Source organism: Monodon monoceros, unplaced genomic scaffold (genome assembly GCF_005190385.1).
Source record: "Monodon monoceros isolate NGI ecotype Baffin Bay Population unplaced genomic scaffold, NGI_Narwhal_1 Super_Scaffold_5, whole genome shotgun sequence".
Classification (NCBI taxonomy): Eukaryota; Metazoa; Chordata; class Mammalia; order Artiodactyla; family Monodontidae; genus Monodon; species Monodon monoceros.
The window spans coordinates 25,012,791-25,030,439 of record NW_021703782.1 but is presented as its reverse complement, the minus strand read 5'-3'; the positions used below and the strand labels follow the sequence as shown (position 1 = coordinate 25,030,439).

Genomic DNA, 17,649 nt, shown 5'->3' with positions numbered 1-17,649 from the left:
AAACCCCTCTCTCCAAGGCAGAAGCCAGCCCCTTAGAGATGGCAGGTTCCAGGGCAGGGAAGATACAGGACAGCCTGGGCATCTTGTGGTGCCAGAAAGCAAGGACATGCTTGGGGGGACACGGGACATAGGAGCCACTGAACGAACTCCCAAGGTCTGAGCTGGAACAAACTGAACAACCAAATAACAAGGTTATATCAGGTTATAACCCTAGGGAGAGTCCATACTGATCTACATATGCTTAAATAAATGAAAGAGGAAGAAGAGACACATTTTCCCTGAAGAATAATTACAAATAATACATAATATAGTTCCCCAATAGCCTTCAAAAGCTTTAACATTTAAAGGATAAACTATATTTAAAATCATTATGATATTTACATAAAATACAGGTTCATCAAATATACCTATTCTATGAACATACTATATAGCATCAATTCAAATCCACACTGCATTTACATGGCCTATATTTCTATAATATATGAAAATATAAGATAAGGACAAACTTCAACCGACAACATGATTCATCTGGAATAACCCCCACCTGCTTCATACAGAAAGCATCTTTGAGAGGCATTTGTACAAGCACCTGCTAGGGAACACACAGCGGCTGAGGTAGCGGCCAGCAGCACCTACCGTAGGACGCAGCACAGCACCGTGAGATGAGTGGGCACGCTGGCTGGGTTGAGCATGGCTGGTGTGTCTGACCTCATGCAGGCCAGGAAGGCCCTCATTCTGCGGTTCTTGTCCTCCACTGCCTTCCCCAGCCAGAGTCTCTTCAGATTGGGGCAGGTCCACTCCCTGAAGGCAAGAGCTTCCACCAATTCTGGGGTTTGCGGAGATTTCCCTTTGTAAGCTGCCCACTCTTTAATGATCACTGGTGAAACTACAGGAAGGAAAATCAGAGAACCATTTATGCCCTATCTCAGCTACTTTAAGCCTAACAAAAACAAACAGCTCTAATAATTACAGTATGGAAGATGTCATTCTGGTATAACAATGGATTCTCTCATTAGTAAGCCATTGGTCATCAATCCTCACCTCTAATCCTCATTTTGTTCTTTATGAACTTCGGTGACTCATTCAGATTTTCAGTCCGGCCACCAATAAATTTCTTCTCAATCAAATCAAACTAGATTTCCCCATATAACTAATATGTGTAAATCAAGGATGTTAGATAAAATTTGTTTTCATATTATAAATCCATTAATAGTTTTAGTAATAACAATGGGTACAACTTACAGAAAGTATGTGATTATCACAGAAATCCATGGAAAATCCAATTTAGATAGCTAAATTGAACTATTGAACCTAATTGAACCTTTTTCTACATGTCATACTAATTAGATCTGAGAAATAATTTGCATTTGGTAGCCACTTTACTTAAGGACCTCCTACTTTAACAAATGTAACTGTTAGAGTCTATTTTAAAGATTGGCAGGGACAAACTACCACGTAGTGAGATCCCCAAAGCCCAGTAAAGTGGCAAGCGGAAGCGACAGTCCATGTTTTGAAATCCCAAGTGAAGTCAGCACACAGTATTTCTCTTCAGCAAGACTGAAGACAAACTGTAAAATTCCCCATTTCACTTCAAAAAAAATCAAGAAGTTCTAAGTTGATTTCATACAAAAAAATGACCTTTTATCCACCGTAGTTTTACCACTATTAGCATCAATTAATTCTTAAAACACGCAAACATGCACATTTTCCCACATAATTTCCAAATAACTTAAGGGAGAAACTGTGACGGGGGAAGGAAAAAAATGGAGATAAAGCATACTGCAGAGAAATATGTTAAAATTTCTCACCAAAGTGCATTGATGTAAACAATTTCATCAGATCTGGGTGTGAATTTTGTAACAAACAGCTCACTTTGGTCAATAAACATCAGAACTGAAGCAGGGCCCCATGGAGCTCCTGACCCAGAGAGCTGCTAGCATACCCCACCCTCCCCTCACATGGCTGACAGCTGATACAGAAACCAGGATGGTGCTATGATTCTAATGTGATCTCGGATACATCAATTATATCCAAATAACCATACCCCCTCCCTGGGCTCATTTTCCCTAAAGTAACACCTGAGGCAAACCGAGACTGTGAAGAACCCAAATCCTGACAAAATTAAATGATTAACTGGCTCATCTCTAGCTCCACCCCAAGTCTGAACAAATCAGGCAAGACAATCGTCTCTTCCAATGTCACGAAGAACTTCAGGAGTCAGATACCTGGATATACACAGTTGTTAGCAACAGGAAAAGCAAGCTTTTGCACAATCAACCCCAGTCAAGTCAGGTGACAGTGTGCTGCAGAGGAGGGCCATGACCAGCCATTCTGCATGGACCCCAACTCCCAGGAGCAGGCTGCTTGAGCAGGGGTACAAGTCAAGACAGTTTCTGAAAATTTCCTTACAAAAAAGTAACTGTTTTGTCATTGGGAAATCCCTTTAAGTTACATTTGTATATCTTAGTGTTTAAATGTTAAAAAAAAATTTTTAACTTAAAATGTTTGTTTTAAAATCCATCAAGTCAAAACAGAGATATACATGTATATATAAATACATGTCTTTGAATTTATCTATATTTTAGGTGCCAGACACAAACTCACAAGGTCCCCATTGTCCAGCAGACCCTGTCCTCGGACTCACAATCTAGCACTCACCCCCATTCCTGCCGACCTCCAGCGCGCACAGCTCCACGTGTCGCCCACCCGTACGCCCACCCGTATGCAGAGGGTGGCCGTCACCACCGCAGGGCCCTCCTAGGTGCAGTACACCCCACCCACCTTTGTCCCAACTACAGTCTGAGAGGCTGGCACATTGTCAGCCCCAAGAAAACAGGTGAAAGGAGGTTACAAGACAACCAGTATGCTATGTTTCTATTAGGTCAGTTCACAAAGTTCATTTTCATGCCCCCCAAGCAAAAATGCATAAATCTATTTTTTCTATGTAACATCTTCATTTTGATGGCAAAGATTTATTTAATGGAACTAATTAGATTTTATCTTTGGTTGTTAATCTGGGTTAATAACCTAGTTAATCTAAGGTCTCTCACTTTCTTCCCCCAAAATACAAACACACACACACCCACCACACACGCATGCACACAGAGCATAAGTTTACTGCATCTTAAAAAACTCAGATTATAGTGCCAGGAGTCTCCCTTGAGTTTTCTCAAAAGAGGCATTCTTATTAAAGCTGTCTTCATCTTCATCCATTTATTTCTTCCCCCTTTGTCAGCTCTGCTCTTGTCTCTCTTTAATAATTTTTAGCAATCATTTTATTACATTGTTTTCATTCTAGAAATAAATTTTTGGTGGAAGATTTTCATTCTCAAGTTCAGAATGCTTAGACCTATACATACTTTATGTTCCATGTCCTACATCGAGGATAAGTGGAGGTCAGAGGTACCAGCAGTCCCTTCACAAGTGTGTCTGTTCACTTGAGTGTTCCCTGAAGCTGCCCTAGACAGCTGTCCACACTAGCTGGGGCTCTGAGGGACCTAAGTATGCCTGAATTTACCTGGCATGATGCTGTGTTCTCAGATCCTGTTCAGCCTGTATAGGCTACAGATGAGAGCACACTCGTGCCTGAGGACCGCCAGCTGATGCTCATGAACTCCCGTGTCCTAGAGAAAGGACTGCCCCAATACTAGCAGGGACATGCAGTCCATACCCACCAGGAGCACAGGACAGGGCAGGGGAGACTGCAGCTGTAAAGGAGGCATCAGATATAGCAGCTTCCTCTCATATCCAAAGCATTTTTGTTGCTTATCTGCACTAGGCATGACAAGAATGGCTCATATCTAATTTAGGAAATACATGTCTTTCTCAGAGAAAATAAATGTGCAGTAACAAAAAGCTTTGCTCCAAAAGCAAAGATGCTTCCACTTCGCTTTATTTTTTTGACGTGTATCTGTTTTTAAACTGAAAACTTGGAGATCTTTTGCGTACACCACCACTTAATAGCTGTGGAACCTTTGGCCCGTCACCTAACAGGTATTTATTGAGCACCTAGTATGCACTGGGTGAGGCAGGAAAGGCGCCCAGGGCTCAGGTGCCAGCTCCCACGTGCCAGTGTGAGAACGAGGGTCTCCTTAAATTCTGAGGCCTGGGTCCCTCATTTGCCTCACGCTGGCCCAGCCCTGGAACTAGGCACTAAAAAAAGGGGCCAACGACTCACTCTGTTGCACAATCCAGATGAGGAAACACAAAGGCATCTTGCACCCCTGTTATGTGCTTTCAACTGTGTGAGATCAACTTACGTTGTATAGGCTCATTACATTAGATTAATTAAAGGTTAGTGTTTTATAGATTAATGAATTCCAAGGGACATCCCATTTTCGGGTTGACACATGGCAGCCTCTGTGTTACAAGCTTGCCCTTTGGGGTGGCTGAAACACACACGGTACCTTCTCTCCCTCTGGCTCCAGGCTTCTCCCCGAGTCGCTGCTGCCCAGGAGGGAAGGCTCGGTCTCTGATTCAGCTCACAGGAATAAGCAGATGCAAAGTAGCCAGCTAACAGCAAGTAACCTGGGCTCTTATCATTTTTGCAAAACCCACTGGTTATACAGGGATTATCCAGATGGTACGTGGCGGCTGGATTATGAGAACACTCCAAGTGCATGCAGACGAGAGCACTGGGGTATAAAACCCTCTCTGTGAAGGCACCATTTTGGAAAGACATGTTCATGCTGCCTTGTTAAAACAAGAATAAGAGAATCCCAGAGGTTAGCTAATCCAGCTACTGTCCATGAATAAATTTTCTGTGTGTCACCATCAATAAATATTTATCTCGTCTTTTCTACTGACAGGAAAACTCATGATTTCAAGTGGACAACTTCAAAAAAACTGAATATTAGATTGTCTTCCTTACCTGAAACTAAACTGAATTTTTACACTGGCAAAAACAACTCCAGGGCACAAGTTTTCTGTATTACTGGAAGCTAAATTTATAATGCAGCTTCTTTACTGGAAGTACCTCTTCAAATACAATTTCCAGACATAAAACACTATTAAGACTTAAGCTGTCAGTAAAAACCCAATGTTTTCCATCAGACATTAATCATCTACTATTTTCACATTTACACACACGACAACCAGCTACCTAAGAAATCTGTTACAATGCTGAATTTGGGATCCATCCCAGACCAGGAATAATGAACGTTTCATTTTGTAAGCCTATTCCAACTGACTGGTAGTGGCTGCCTATGGTGCCATATGATGAAGTATGTCTCTAAGCTCAGTGCCAGAGCACCATGAGCAACTAGCAGTGCCTGCTATAAGGGCTTAGGAGTGAGAGTTGTAGCACACACACAATATGGTTACAGGTAAGGAAAAAGACGGAGACAACTTCCAATACTATGGCCAACTGGACCCTTTGGTCTGTGTCTGTGCGAGTGTGTGTATCTGGGGAAGAAGCCATTGTTTTATTCCCTGAGCTCTCCTCTGGAGCTACAGAAAAAAAACAAAACCACACAAATAAATAGAAACAAAACTCTAGTTCCTTCGTATCGGGGCAGCAACAGAAAAATGGGTGCAATGAGAGTTGGTCAATCCTTCCAATGGGGAAAACTGCTGGTTAACTACCAAGCAGCACTGTGTACAGGTTATGGGGTTTCAACTAGCTAGTCCCCCATTTCCTCATGCTGACACATCTGTGAGCACCCTCCATGACTCTCAAAAGTAAAAGACTATGAATTTTTTCCTTAAACCTTTCATATCTGAGCCTGGGGGTATCCTACTGTCCACAAACATATACATGCTCAGTAGGCCACGGGGCACATAGAACATGGTGTTACAGACATGTGGTAAACACTGTTCCTGGTCTTCATTTTTCCCATTTATGTCATTCCTACTATATTAGAAACTCCAAAGCTCAAGGAACTATGACATAAACATTAATCCAAAAGAGTACCATCAAACACTGCCTGTCACACAACAGTGCCTTCCCCAACAGCTGTCTCTTGAGCTCAGCTGCTCAAAGTTCTGTGAGGAAAAGGCAGTTTGCTAATGCTACTTCTGGAAAGCTTTGAAGAATAAAGAAATTCAGATTAATATATAAACAGCCTTCATAAAATCGTAAGAAAAAAATGATAATGATAACCAATTTTCACACATATTGAAACAGCACACTAATTAATATTGGTCATGCTATAGTACTCTGTTTTATAATGTAATTCACAATGAACAAATTTAACTTATTTATTTTCAATTAGCAGTCCCAATTATTTGGCACTAACAAAATTTCTAAAGCAAAGTAGACCAGGAAAAAGAAATCAATGTTCCTTTTGGCTTTTCTTGATAGTTTAAAAAGTAGAGAATATGGAGAAATACAAATATAGCATAAGTATACTAAATATAAACATAGTATATAAACTTGCTTTCTATTTCCATAACTACATCTCACGTGTCTATAATTTATGCCCATCTATTTTCTACAAGCCTGCTTTTTTTTTTTTTTTTTTTTTCTGGCTGCACTGCGCAGCTTGCGGGGTCTTAGTTCCCTGACTAGGGACTGAACCCGTGCCCCCCTGCAGGGGAATCCTAACCACTGGACCGCCAGGGAATTCCCAAGCCTGCTTTTTTTTTTTTTACTTAATTTTGAGGTACTGAAGAGACTTGCAGAAAACAGAAGCCAGTTTTATTAAGTGGATAATAATTTTTAAATTCACAAATCACTTCCTGGATTTTTAACGGTTCAGCTATAGATGAGACGACTCATTATCCTGTAGTCTTTTTAGAACCTGATCCCTTTCTTCTGGCCCCTTCACCATTGGGGAGTACCTGGGGGAACCCCAGTGCCCAGGTGGCTGAGGAGCGCCCCCAGGGAGAAGAGTCAATAGGGCACTAAAGGCCAGAGCTGACTCCAGGGCAGAAGTGCATCTGAGAAGCAGCCACGCCATCTGGATTTCACACACAAAGGCTTCGAGGCCAGGGCTGGCTCAGACCCAGGCGCCTGTCTCCAGGCCCAGCCTTTATTCCAGCAGCTACAGAGACAGCTAGGTCCCTGTTCCCATCTCTCCCCGAAGCAACTGCCACCATCACCATCCAACACATCTGGGTGAATCTGTTTGTGTTGGGTCAGCAGTCTTCTGATTGGACTGGTAGGATTTCCAATTCCACAATAGTGACTTCAGTAGCATGCTGCCACAATAAAACAAGTATTCTTATTAAATTCCTAAAAGCAAAATGATAGAACCTAGAAATGGACAGAAAAAAACGGAAAAATAAACTGCCAGCATGTAATTCAGTATGATTTTCAAAGGCTGGAATTTTTTAAGGATCCAACTATAGATATCCTACTTTAACCATATAATGACTTTAAAAACGAAACTTTGGTAAGTCACACGAAAATTCACTGTAGATTATGAACATTTTATCATATGCCTTAAGCAAGAGACTAATGTCCAAATGAATACGTGTCTTATATCTAATGAGAGTTAAGTATTTTTGAACAACCCTACAGACTTCAATATGTCCTTTGACTAGTTCTGACAACAAAGCCCTCTTGGGAAAACTCTTGATGGTCACAGTGACCACACCAGGAACATGCCTATGTACACACAGCATTCTGAAGCCATGTTAGATCAAAACCCTCACATTCAGAAGCAGGTGCATCACCTACTTGAGTAGGTGGGTTTACCTGGAACCCACATAGCTCGGTTTTGGTTACCAGACTACCAAAGTAGAAGGCAAAGTCAGCGGGCATGTGGAAAACAAACTTGTCCCAAGGACCTTACGGTGCACGTTCACGGGGTTTATGAATCTCCTGCAAAGTGCCATTGATTTCGTTTCATCTACATATGGTCTAAGAGTAAGTGTAGGTAAAACAAGATTTCAACATATTTTCAGATCTTGTCAACCAAGAACTCCTGAGAAAATGCTCTTTTTGGCATGATCAGACATTGCTGTTTTCCCATCTCATCCAGACCATCAAGAAGCTACAGCATTTTCTCGGTAAGAATAGTAAAATGCATAGTCACTTAGTAGATGTTGCAAGCTTGGAAACCTATATCAGTGGCATCATAAGAGTCAGTGTTTCCCATTAGCCAAAAGTAACATAGCAGTGACAAACAACTGTGTCTGTCTCATCCTTAAAAAGAAGTCAGAGGAGTGGGGAGGGGAGTGGAGGCAGGAGGAAAGGAAAAAGACATGCCTGCCAGATTCTCTTTGAAGCTACGGCCTTCTCCCACTCACCTCACCCTTCCCCCGTCCACCTCACACTAGTACACCTTTCTCCTCCTTTCCTTTGTATTCCCCTGTGCCTCCCCCCTCCAAATGAGGTCAAGGCACCTCCATCCATAGCCTCACAGAGCTCATCTGAGTCACCCAGACTGTACCACCCACCCTTCTTCTCTTCTTCTCTTGATCATGCCATTCCCCATGCCCTCCAGCCCCGGCCAGAACTAGCCTGCTACAGGCAAAGTGACCCTGTCAGCATCAGGCCCTATGGTGTGGTTTGCACACTCAGCCCTTCACGACAATGTGCCTCTCTCTTGCTTATGTTCAGAGGATGCTGGTCCATTTAGTTAATACTCTCCCCTGGGTTCTGCTTCCCCTGTTGTCTGCTAACAGGCCAGCCTTTCGCAGGCCAGTACGACACCTGTACCACCCAGGTACAAATTAACTGATGAGGGAGCGGAGCATGCTGTGTGCTGCCAGCTTTGTGTTCCACAGCGTTTTAAAGCCTCAGACTGGCAGCAGGGCAGAACAGACCAAGTCTCTGACTTCCTGAGAGCACCTGGCACCTGCAGCTCACCTGTGACGCAGAACTCCCTGAACCAGACATGAGGGATGCACACTGCCCACTGCTGAGGGCATGAACAGAGCACACCAGCCATATCCAGGCTGCTGTATGAAGCTGTGAATACTGCAAAGGGGAGCCCGACCTGGGATCTACCTGAGGGTCTCCAGGTTGTGATCACTGAAAGCTCCTGAGGAGTTTCTGCATAAAGATAACTATGTTTCTGGAACATACAAGCAAATGAAAGAAACAGCCTTTCACCGTGAAAGCCAATGTGGTGCTGTGGAGTTGTGGATACGGCAGGAAGTGGGGCTGCATGGGACCCTGTAGCACTCAGCATTCTATGCCCAACAGAGACCCAAGGGGCTATAGGGACGAAGACGGAGGTGAACTGAAGTGGACGTCACAGCTGCGGAGCCAGGGTGGCCTGGGTGGGCCAGCACAGAAAACTGACCAATCCCATGCAAAGTTAGAAAGGTCCTTCTTTTCTGAGCAAATAAATCACACAGCGTGAGAAAAGAATGAGGATTTGTACATCCGGAACATACTGGGCCTTTGAAAAGAGTGTCCGTTGACAACACTCGGTATTCACGTGGTGTCTACAGCCCTGATCAAGGCAGTAGAAGTATCAGCTAGAGGTGGCCCTGCAGAGCCGGCATCACCTTCTCCAGCTACAGTCATACGCCACTCTCAGTACGACTATCTTCAAGTAAGGGTAGTGACAGATTGCTTCATTTTAAAGGCTTACAGAATCACAATTGTGTCACAGTAATTAGAAATAGAAACCTTAGGAATCTATAGTACTGAGTTTTTAGCATTGGAGAATCTCTCTAGTTTTGAGTTCCAAAGGTAAGACCCACTCCCACACTTGTCCCTGAACTGGTCAGCTTCTCCCATGTTACCAGGCCTGTACTGACCTGCCATACAAGAAGGTGATTTATCAGTAAACATCCTTAGTTTAGAGGATGATCTAGTAATCTGCCATTTCCACACTTCATAATATTCTTATTTTAGACTGCATGTTTTGTGAAACTTTTCTATATTTCCTACTAAATATACAGTGACTTTTACATTCCCTACATTAGTAGATAAGGTTACCTAGAACAGAAAGGCATGATTTCCCACCCCCCAAATTACACTGGCTCACTAGAAGAGGGAACACTCTGACCTCAACTTTTCAAACATTTTCTGTCTTTCCACTTCTCCCTCCACCCCCAGAGTTGATCAGCCAGGGGTCTCTGAGGGAGATCATTACAAGTCCCCTCTCAGCTTCAGGGATGTGTGCAGCAATACATCAACTGCACAGAAGTGGCCCTGTGCATAGCTGGTGGGACCGCCCCAGGAACACTGACTTCTGGAAAGAGTGGACCATATCTCGTGGACAGCAGAGCAGACACTGCTGTTGCCCTGTCTGGGACATGCTAACCACAGCAGGACAGCAATCGTCAGGACTGTTTCCGGATCAACGTTCAGTTTAAAGCATAAACCTGCTATTTTATCATTTTACTGAATGAACACCATTGCTGGGATGTTACTGAGGAAAACAGCCCGTGGCTTGTCCTCCTTTCCTAAGAGCCCCAGTGAAGCCCACCTCCTTTATGTGGGGACTCTCAGGGCGAACTCAGTTACGATCCTTCTAATGCTTTAAAAATGCACAAGAGATTACGAGGTACCGAGGAAAACAAACAATGGATTTTACAGTACATACATTCTGGTGGAAGTCTGTTCTTTCTAAAAGCAAGTCTCTCAGTTTTCTTTCTGCTTTCTGCCAAGCTAAACAGGACTCCGTAAACATACTGACGAACTGGCCTATAGAGCAGGGCGGCGGGAGGCAGGTCTTTGCTGGCTTCATCTTCAATAGAAACAGCAATTTTGATTTCACCCTTTGCATGGAAGAAAGCAGAATAATATTGCACGTTTTTCATGTTGAATTTACAATAAACTCACAGAAATATACTGTATTATCTCCAGTTAACGAAATTGCAATTCTATTCCAAATCAATTGCTTAATAAGTTGCCTACATCAAGATGTTTAGGAAGAGTTCATTTAGCAGGTTGTAGTCAAAACATATGCTCAAAGAGTCAAAATAAAATCTACATTGTTTTATTTTTAATCTGGAACCAAGAACTAAAGAAAACCATGTAGATGATCCCAAAGTCTTTGAAACAGTCTAGATAGATAACATCAGACAACAAATAGAATAGAAAATGCTGAGAAGTGGCAAATTTTATTTATGAGTCAAGATAGCCATATGTAATGAAATTCATAATTTTCAATGACCTATACAAAATCCAAGAAATGAGCACCCTGAAAACAAAATGGTCACAAATTTTCTCTACCAAGCTCTTCCATAAAAAATTACCATACACAAAAACGATCTACCTAAGAGAACTCTTTCAAGCGTTATACATTTTTAAAGTGTTCGGCATGTATCAGGCCTCTGCCCCAGTGCACCAAGTACTCAACAGACGCGTCACACTGACTGAGAGGGCATGATTGTCACTAGGGGCAGAAAACGAAGGAGGCCCCATTCTGTTCCTCACCCCCATCCCCCTCTGCCAACACAGCAGGGGCTCTGTTGTGGCTCCAGGAGACAAATGACTGCTACGACCACCTGCACCTGAGACCCTGGTCCTGTCTTGAATATTTTATGCCATCAAGGTACATCTCAAGAGATTTCACAAGGAATTTTATTTATGTATATTCATAACATAAAAATATATTTATGACCTCCAGTGTCTATTAACTCTATTGATACATACTTTTAATTATGTCATTGCATTTGCTCTTTCTTTCACATAAATTTTATTTCAAAATTGGTCTTTTCCCTTATCAGAACCTTCATACTCATTAATCTAGTAGCTACATGTGGTTAACACTCATCTAGTGAGTATTACTCTCTCAATATTATGAGACTTCGATAATTCTCTACATTCTTATAATGAAGCTTCACTACAAATGTCTCAGCCTGGACAATTTAATACCAGAGCTACTCAGGTCCCAGGAAACAGTACACATTTTAGTCTAAACTTTTCCCAAATATATTGAAAAATTTTAGGTGGCACCTTAAAATCAGAAAATAGTCGAGTTCACTTTTCTCAACCACAGTGATTTTATCAATATTTGCCCTTGAAATCAGTGAGTACCGAAGAGGAGGACAGGCAGTTTGCATCACTCAGATTGATTTAACCGACAGTCCCCAAGTCAGATCCACCAGCATGACAGGGCACAAACAGCAGGGGGTCCAGGGACCTCATATTCCAAATAGCCACAAAGAGAAAGAGCACAATCTTCCCCAAACTCGGGTCCCTTTAAACTTAGCAAAATCCTTTTCCCGCAGCAGTAACTTTCACTTACCCTTATAATTTATGTTGGACCTGAAAAATAAAATGTTTACTTTATAACCATAATCTGAGAAGTGATACCACACGTGCATACCCATGTCAAATAACAGATGAGACTTGGAGGCAATTACAATTTAAAAATACATTAAAGGACCTGAATAAGTCGTACCGGTCTTCTTTTCCTTTATTGTATAAAATATAATATTCTTCATGTCCTTTAATTTATAAAATATAAAAGTAAGCAGTTCAAATTAGTCAATTAACGGTTAAAGTCCAGCTCAGGAGTGCTGTGGAATGGGAGTGACTTTTGTATTTACTGACTCCATTCTACAAACCATAGATGGACAACAGAAAATAGGAAGAAAGAAGTTTGATCATATATGGTGGTATAGATACTGATGAAAACATGTTAAAAATATACATACAGTAATTCACCAATTCTGCATGAGAAATCTGGTCACCAAGTTAACTTGTTAAATTGTAGGTCTGTGATTATAAACATAAAGACTACAAATCATTGAGGAAATTTAAGTACACATAGATCTATTCAAGACACTAAGATTCAGAAACAATTAATACCACACTGTATATCTATTTAAGCATACATTTAGTAAGATAATAAACCGACGAGGTCCTGTATTCCATTTTTTGCTGTAAGTGCTCAGTGAGGTAGAGGAACAAGTCGAGTTACATGAACTGCTGTCAGCCACTCAGAAGTCGGGTATTTCTCAGACAGATGATACATCAGATACTGAATGTGACATCATAATTTAACTTGACGCTACGGCATAAACATGATGTAGGAAATTTTGATATTAGAAATAAAAAGAATAAAATTACAAATCAGAAAGTAATATGACGTGCCGTTAATTAGAAGTCTCAAAAATATTTTGTATTAAATTGAAGAGGAAAGTAAGACTTTTCCCAAGTTCTTCTTTTATTATATTTGTAAGTATAAATTTCCATCTTTTTTCTCAAAGTTTAGAAAAGGGAAAATGAACTTTGTTTCAAGTAGCTGGTAAGATAAAAAGCAGTTCCAAAAGGAACAAGGACACACTCCACAGGAGTGACCACTGTGAGATGACAGCCACACCCACAGCCCCTGTGCATACCTTTGTCAGGACGTGGAAGATGTAGGGGTACATCAGCCCCTTCTTGTGCCGGTGCTCGGCCACTCTCAGCACCTCAGGCGCGACGGGGGGCAGGGGCGGGGTGGTGATGTCCATGTGGTTCCTGGTGGGCATGGACAGGAGGCACGGAATTGGCTGAACAGTGCCAATCTGGCTCCCCTTTCCCTCAGCAAGCTGGCTGCCCGAAGAGGCAGTGGACGAACCTTCTGCCTACAGAGCAATGGGTGAGAGGGGAAAATGGTTTCACGTCATATTTCCACTCCTTTAACCTGTCTACTTGCAACACAGAGTCCTATCCAGAGAGATGTGATTAACAACTTTGCCAATGAGGACAAGGGAGCTATGACCCACTCCTCCTTGGACAGAGGAAGTGGTAATCGGACACCCACTATGCCTGTGTTGGGGGTGGGAGCCTGGAGGACTGCTGCAGCTTCTGCTGGGTGACCCCCACCCATGGCTCCTCCCTTGGGATCCCCGTGGGGTGAATGGCCTTTTGTGGTTGCTAACCCTGGTCCCACCTGGCTCCCCCCATGTGGCCAACTCCTGTGTTTCTGCTTTCTTTGGAGACCCTTCCTAAACTAAATAGGCATCATCCTCTCTACAGACAAAAAAAACTAATGCTCTGAGAGGGTGTGCCTTTCATCTGTTGTAACAAGACCAGTAACTCATGGACCTGGGACTCAAAACTAGGCTCGAGTCAGGCCTGCTCTTCACCACCACCACTAGTTGTTATTTAAAGAAGAAACAAAAACCAAACCTCAGGCATTCTCTTAGGTCATTAAAAGTCCCAAATTAAGTATATGTAGAGAACTATCTACCAAAAATTAAAACCAAAGAACAAGGTAATACCATTAAAAATGATGAGTCAGATCTATATATACTAACAGAGAAATATGTGCATGGTAAACTGTCAGGTGAAAAATACCCATTCTGTTACAACCAATCACCAAAATACAGAATGTATGTACATGAATAGGAAAGAGTGTGGACACCAAATGATTACCTCAGTGCTGGATTGCTGCAAGGCAGCAGGACCAAGGGGAGGAAAGGCAGTGGGAGAGTCTTAGTTTTCTCTTTACAAATTTTAGCAAATTCCTAATTGTTTACCAAGAGCAATTATTATTTTTGCAGTAAACTTTTTTTTCTCACAATAAATCCTAGTAATAATAATTGCTCACTGATTTTGTGGCACCTTAAAAAATATACATTTTTCTGTTTTGAAACGAAATGTATTCTTTACAGTGGTATGCAACGAGTGCTTAATTTTATCCATTAAAACGTAAAGCGCCAAAATTAGTCTTAAGACGAATAACTCATGGATAACTCACGAGTGTTTTGTACACTTTCCATTCCATAGAATGTAGACATGAACAACTGAAAATGCTTTGGGAGGTACTTTGCAAATAGTAGGTATCCAGAAAGCATTTTTGTTACCTATTTGCAGGATAATCATTCAACAGTGAGAATATCTCAGTTTTAAACAGATTTCTGATATTCCATCACCTTGTATAAAACAAGCCCTCTTCCAGCCGGAGACCAGCTCATCCTAAGTGATCACATGTGGGGACAGATGTGGCCTTGTAAGTTAAACAGATATTTCTAGAGATGAATATTAACAGGTAGAAATAGAAAAAAAAAAGGAAAATAAAATTTAGTTTATCTTTTTCATTTCTAATGTATACATCCCAGGTGGTTTTCTCACTTAATCACCACAAAAACCCTACAAGAAATGAGGGCTCTGGAAGGCTATGCAGCGAGCAGAGAGAAGAGGATCTCTACCAGGTCACCACCCTGCCTGTGAAAGAAAGCAGGCTGGTGGCAGCGCAGCCCTGGGGTTCCTCCTTCCTCTCTCACCCCTGCCAATGTATTACTCATAAATAACATGCTTAAAAAAAGAGAGAGCATTTTACTTTAAACCAATCCCTGGCACTACATGCTGAGAGAAGGAGAATTTGAAAGAATAAAAGGCATAGACTTACTACCTTTGTTTGGTCTCCTGAGTCTCCCCGTGCTTGAGGTTCTGAATGGCTTCCTGTCTTCTCCCAGCCAATTTTGTTCCCACTGATATGGCTGAACATAAAATGAACAAGAACACTGATTAGTGTCGACCACTTCCCACACATGCTCATGATAATAAGGGCCTGCACTAAGCCTACAGACTCAGTGATACCTTATGCTTTCCTGATCTCACCTCCCCCAACAACCTATCTCCAGAGAGAATCCTATCACAGGAACACTTTCCACCTACTTCAAACAGGTAGGTGGTAACCACCCACTGTGGAAGAGGAATCAAGCGCCTGACTCATGCCTCACTGCTCAGCTTAAAGATGGTCTAGGATGTGCTAGTGCCTCAGGGTACAGAGGAGACAAAGGCAGACCTCGCCTTTGGGAGCTCAGTCATCTTGGAGAAGTAAGATTTAAAAAATCATATTTAATTGATAATTATCAGGCAGTAGAAGATTGAATGTTATCTGGGTCACATGTTACTCAATTTCTAAATAAATGTAAGGTATTACATGTCAAGTGACAATTCAGGGGGGCATTCCTATTCATGGAAAGGGGCATGGGAGCTAAGGCTCGGGATAACTCACACGAACAAGTCAGAGGTGGGAGGGCGCCTTCCAGGCCCAAGGAGAGGGAATGGATTTGGTTGGTGAGCTCAGAGAACAGGGAGTTAACTGAATCTTATTTGGGGAATAACTTTATTTGGCAAAGTAAAAGTGGGAAAAAGAGATGGGGAAGATTACAGAGTATCTTAAACACCAGAATGACGTATTTCAATCAGTGTTCTTAAAAAACTGTGGGTTGTGACCCATTAGTAGCCTGAGAAAACAATGTAGTGGATTTAAAAAAAAACGAAATGGGGACTCCCCTGGCGGTCCAGTGGTTAAGACTCCACGCTTCCACTGCAGGGGGCACAGGTTCGATCCCTGGTCAGGGAACTAAGGTCCCACATGCTGCGCAGTGCAGCCAAAAAAAAAAAAAAAAGAAACGGAATAGACCAGATGCAGTGAATGTGGTATGAATGTTATTATTTCAAAAACTCTTTGTGCATTCGTGTATTATGGGCCACAATGTAAAAGAAAATTTACTTCGGTACCTGGGCAAATTTTGTGAAAAGCACTATCCTGGAGAAGGAGGGAATCTAGAGGGGCTTGAGCAGGGATGCAATGCTGGCGAGCTATAGGGATGGCCTGGGCCACTATAGGCATACACCTTTCACTTGTCCTTTCCCCTGCAGGGCTCCACGCCAAAATTATCTTCTAAAACCAGTGCTGGCCACAAGGCAAGCTAAGCCAACGTAGAAAGGTTTTACTTGGTTTGCCTTTCTGACTCACATGACAGATTTTAAGACTTGGTAATTCTATCTTCCAAGCGACTTCATTTTAGTTCTATTTAAAAAAAAAAAGCAGTTGCAAAAAAGAGGAGAGATGAGAAGCCTGTCCCATCTTAAACCAAGAATCGTGTCCCACGTTGTGATATTTTGGAGTCTAATTCTAGCTCCTTGATCCCAGTCACAGGATGGGATACCCCAATACCTCCGCATGAAACAAGGTCACCCAGATGCCCAGTTATGCAGCATCCAGGCTCCCTATCTTCAGTGAGGACTCAGAGAAACCACTGTTCTGTCCAAGTTTGCTACTCATGTGTGCAAGCTCAGGCTACAACTTTGCAAAACTAGAGGAAACCCAAGTGATGAGAAGGCATAAAAATAAATGTAAGTATTCCAAGAGCACAGTGATCCATCCTGTTGAAAATCCAAGAGAAAAGCAGCTACTACATGAGTGAGTAGATAAGAAGCTGGACAAATTGATTAGTGAATCAATTATTTGTTGAGTGTCTACTGGTCAGGACATGTTATGTGATAACTGTGCCAGGACCTGTGAAATAGGGAAACAGTGCACAATCTTGTCATACATACATCCAAAGTGAGTATTCCATTAGAATGTGGTACAGAGCTGCTTAAAAGGTTGGTGACTTTTATTCTGTGAAATTTTAGAACAAATTATTTGGATACTTACATGTTTTATAAAGAAACGTAACATTTGTTACCTACAATTTTAAACATTTATGTATAACATATCAATAAAATGCACACGTGAACAGCTTAATGAATGTCCACAAACTGAACACACCATGTAAGCAACCAAATCGACTCAGGGCTGACATCCCAGGATCCCCTTCTTGACCTGCTCCAGACACTTCCTCAAGGGCAACGGTTATTCTGACTTCTAACAGCAAAGACTTCTTCCATCTGGTTTTGAACGCGATATAAAGAGAATCATGTGATTGTACACTTTTTGTGTCCAGTTTTGGCTCAACAATACTATTGTACACAGTGCTGGTTTGGTCTCAGTGCTGCATGCATCCCATTGTGGGGGCATGCCACAGTTGGATCTGTAATCCAGCCCTGCAGGAGATCCCTGCCCTTGA

The 17,649-nt window shown here is 42.1% G+C and overlaps 1 protein-coding gene across 3 annotated transcripts in view; it reads right to left on the bottom strand.

The window, feature by feature from the left end:
- FAM120A (family with sequence similarity 120A) overlaps positions 1–17,649 on the bottom strand; it is a 104,110-nt gene that overhangs the window by 26,417 nt on the left and 60,044 nt on the right. For 2 of the 3 annotated variants that reach the window (XM_029201504.1, XM_029201505.1), the window contains exons 8-11: positions 15,198–15,285; positions 13,198–13,425; positions 10,449–10,623; positions 637–886 (exon numbers count right to left, since the gene is read on the bottom strand). In XM_029201504.1, coding sequence (XP_029057337.1) covers positions 637–886; positions 10,449–10,623; positions 13,198–13,425; positions 15,198–15,285 — 741 coding nt within the window. Of the gene's footprint in view, positions 1–636; positions 887–10,448; positions 10,624–13,197; positions 13,426–15,197; positions 15,286–17,649 lie in introns of those variants that run through there. The other variant, XM_029201506.1, reaches the window with a different exon arrangement.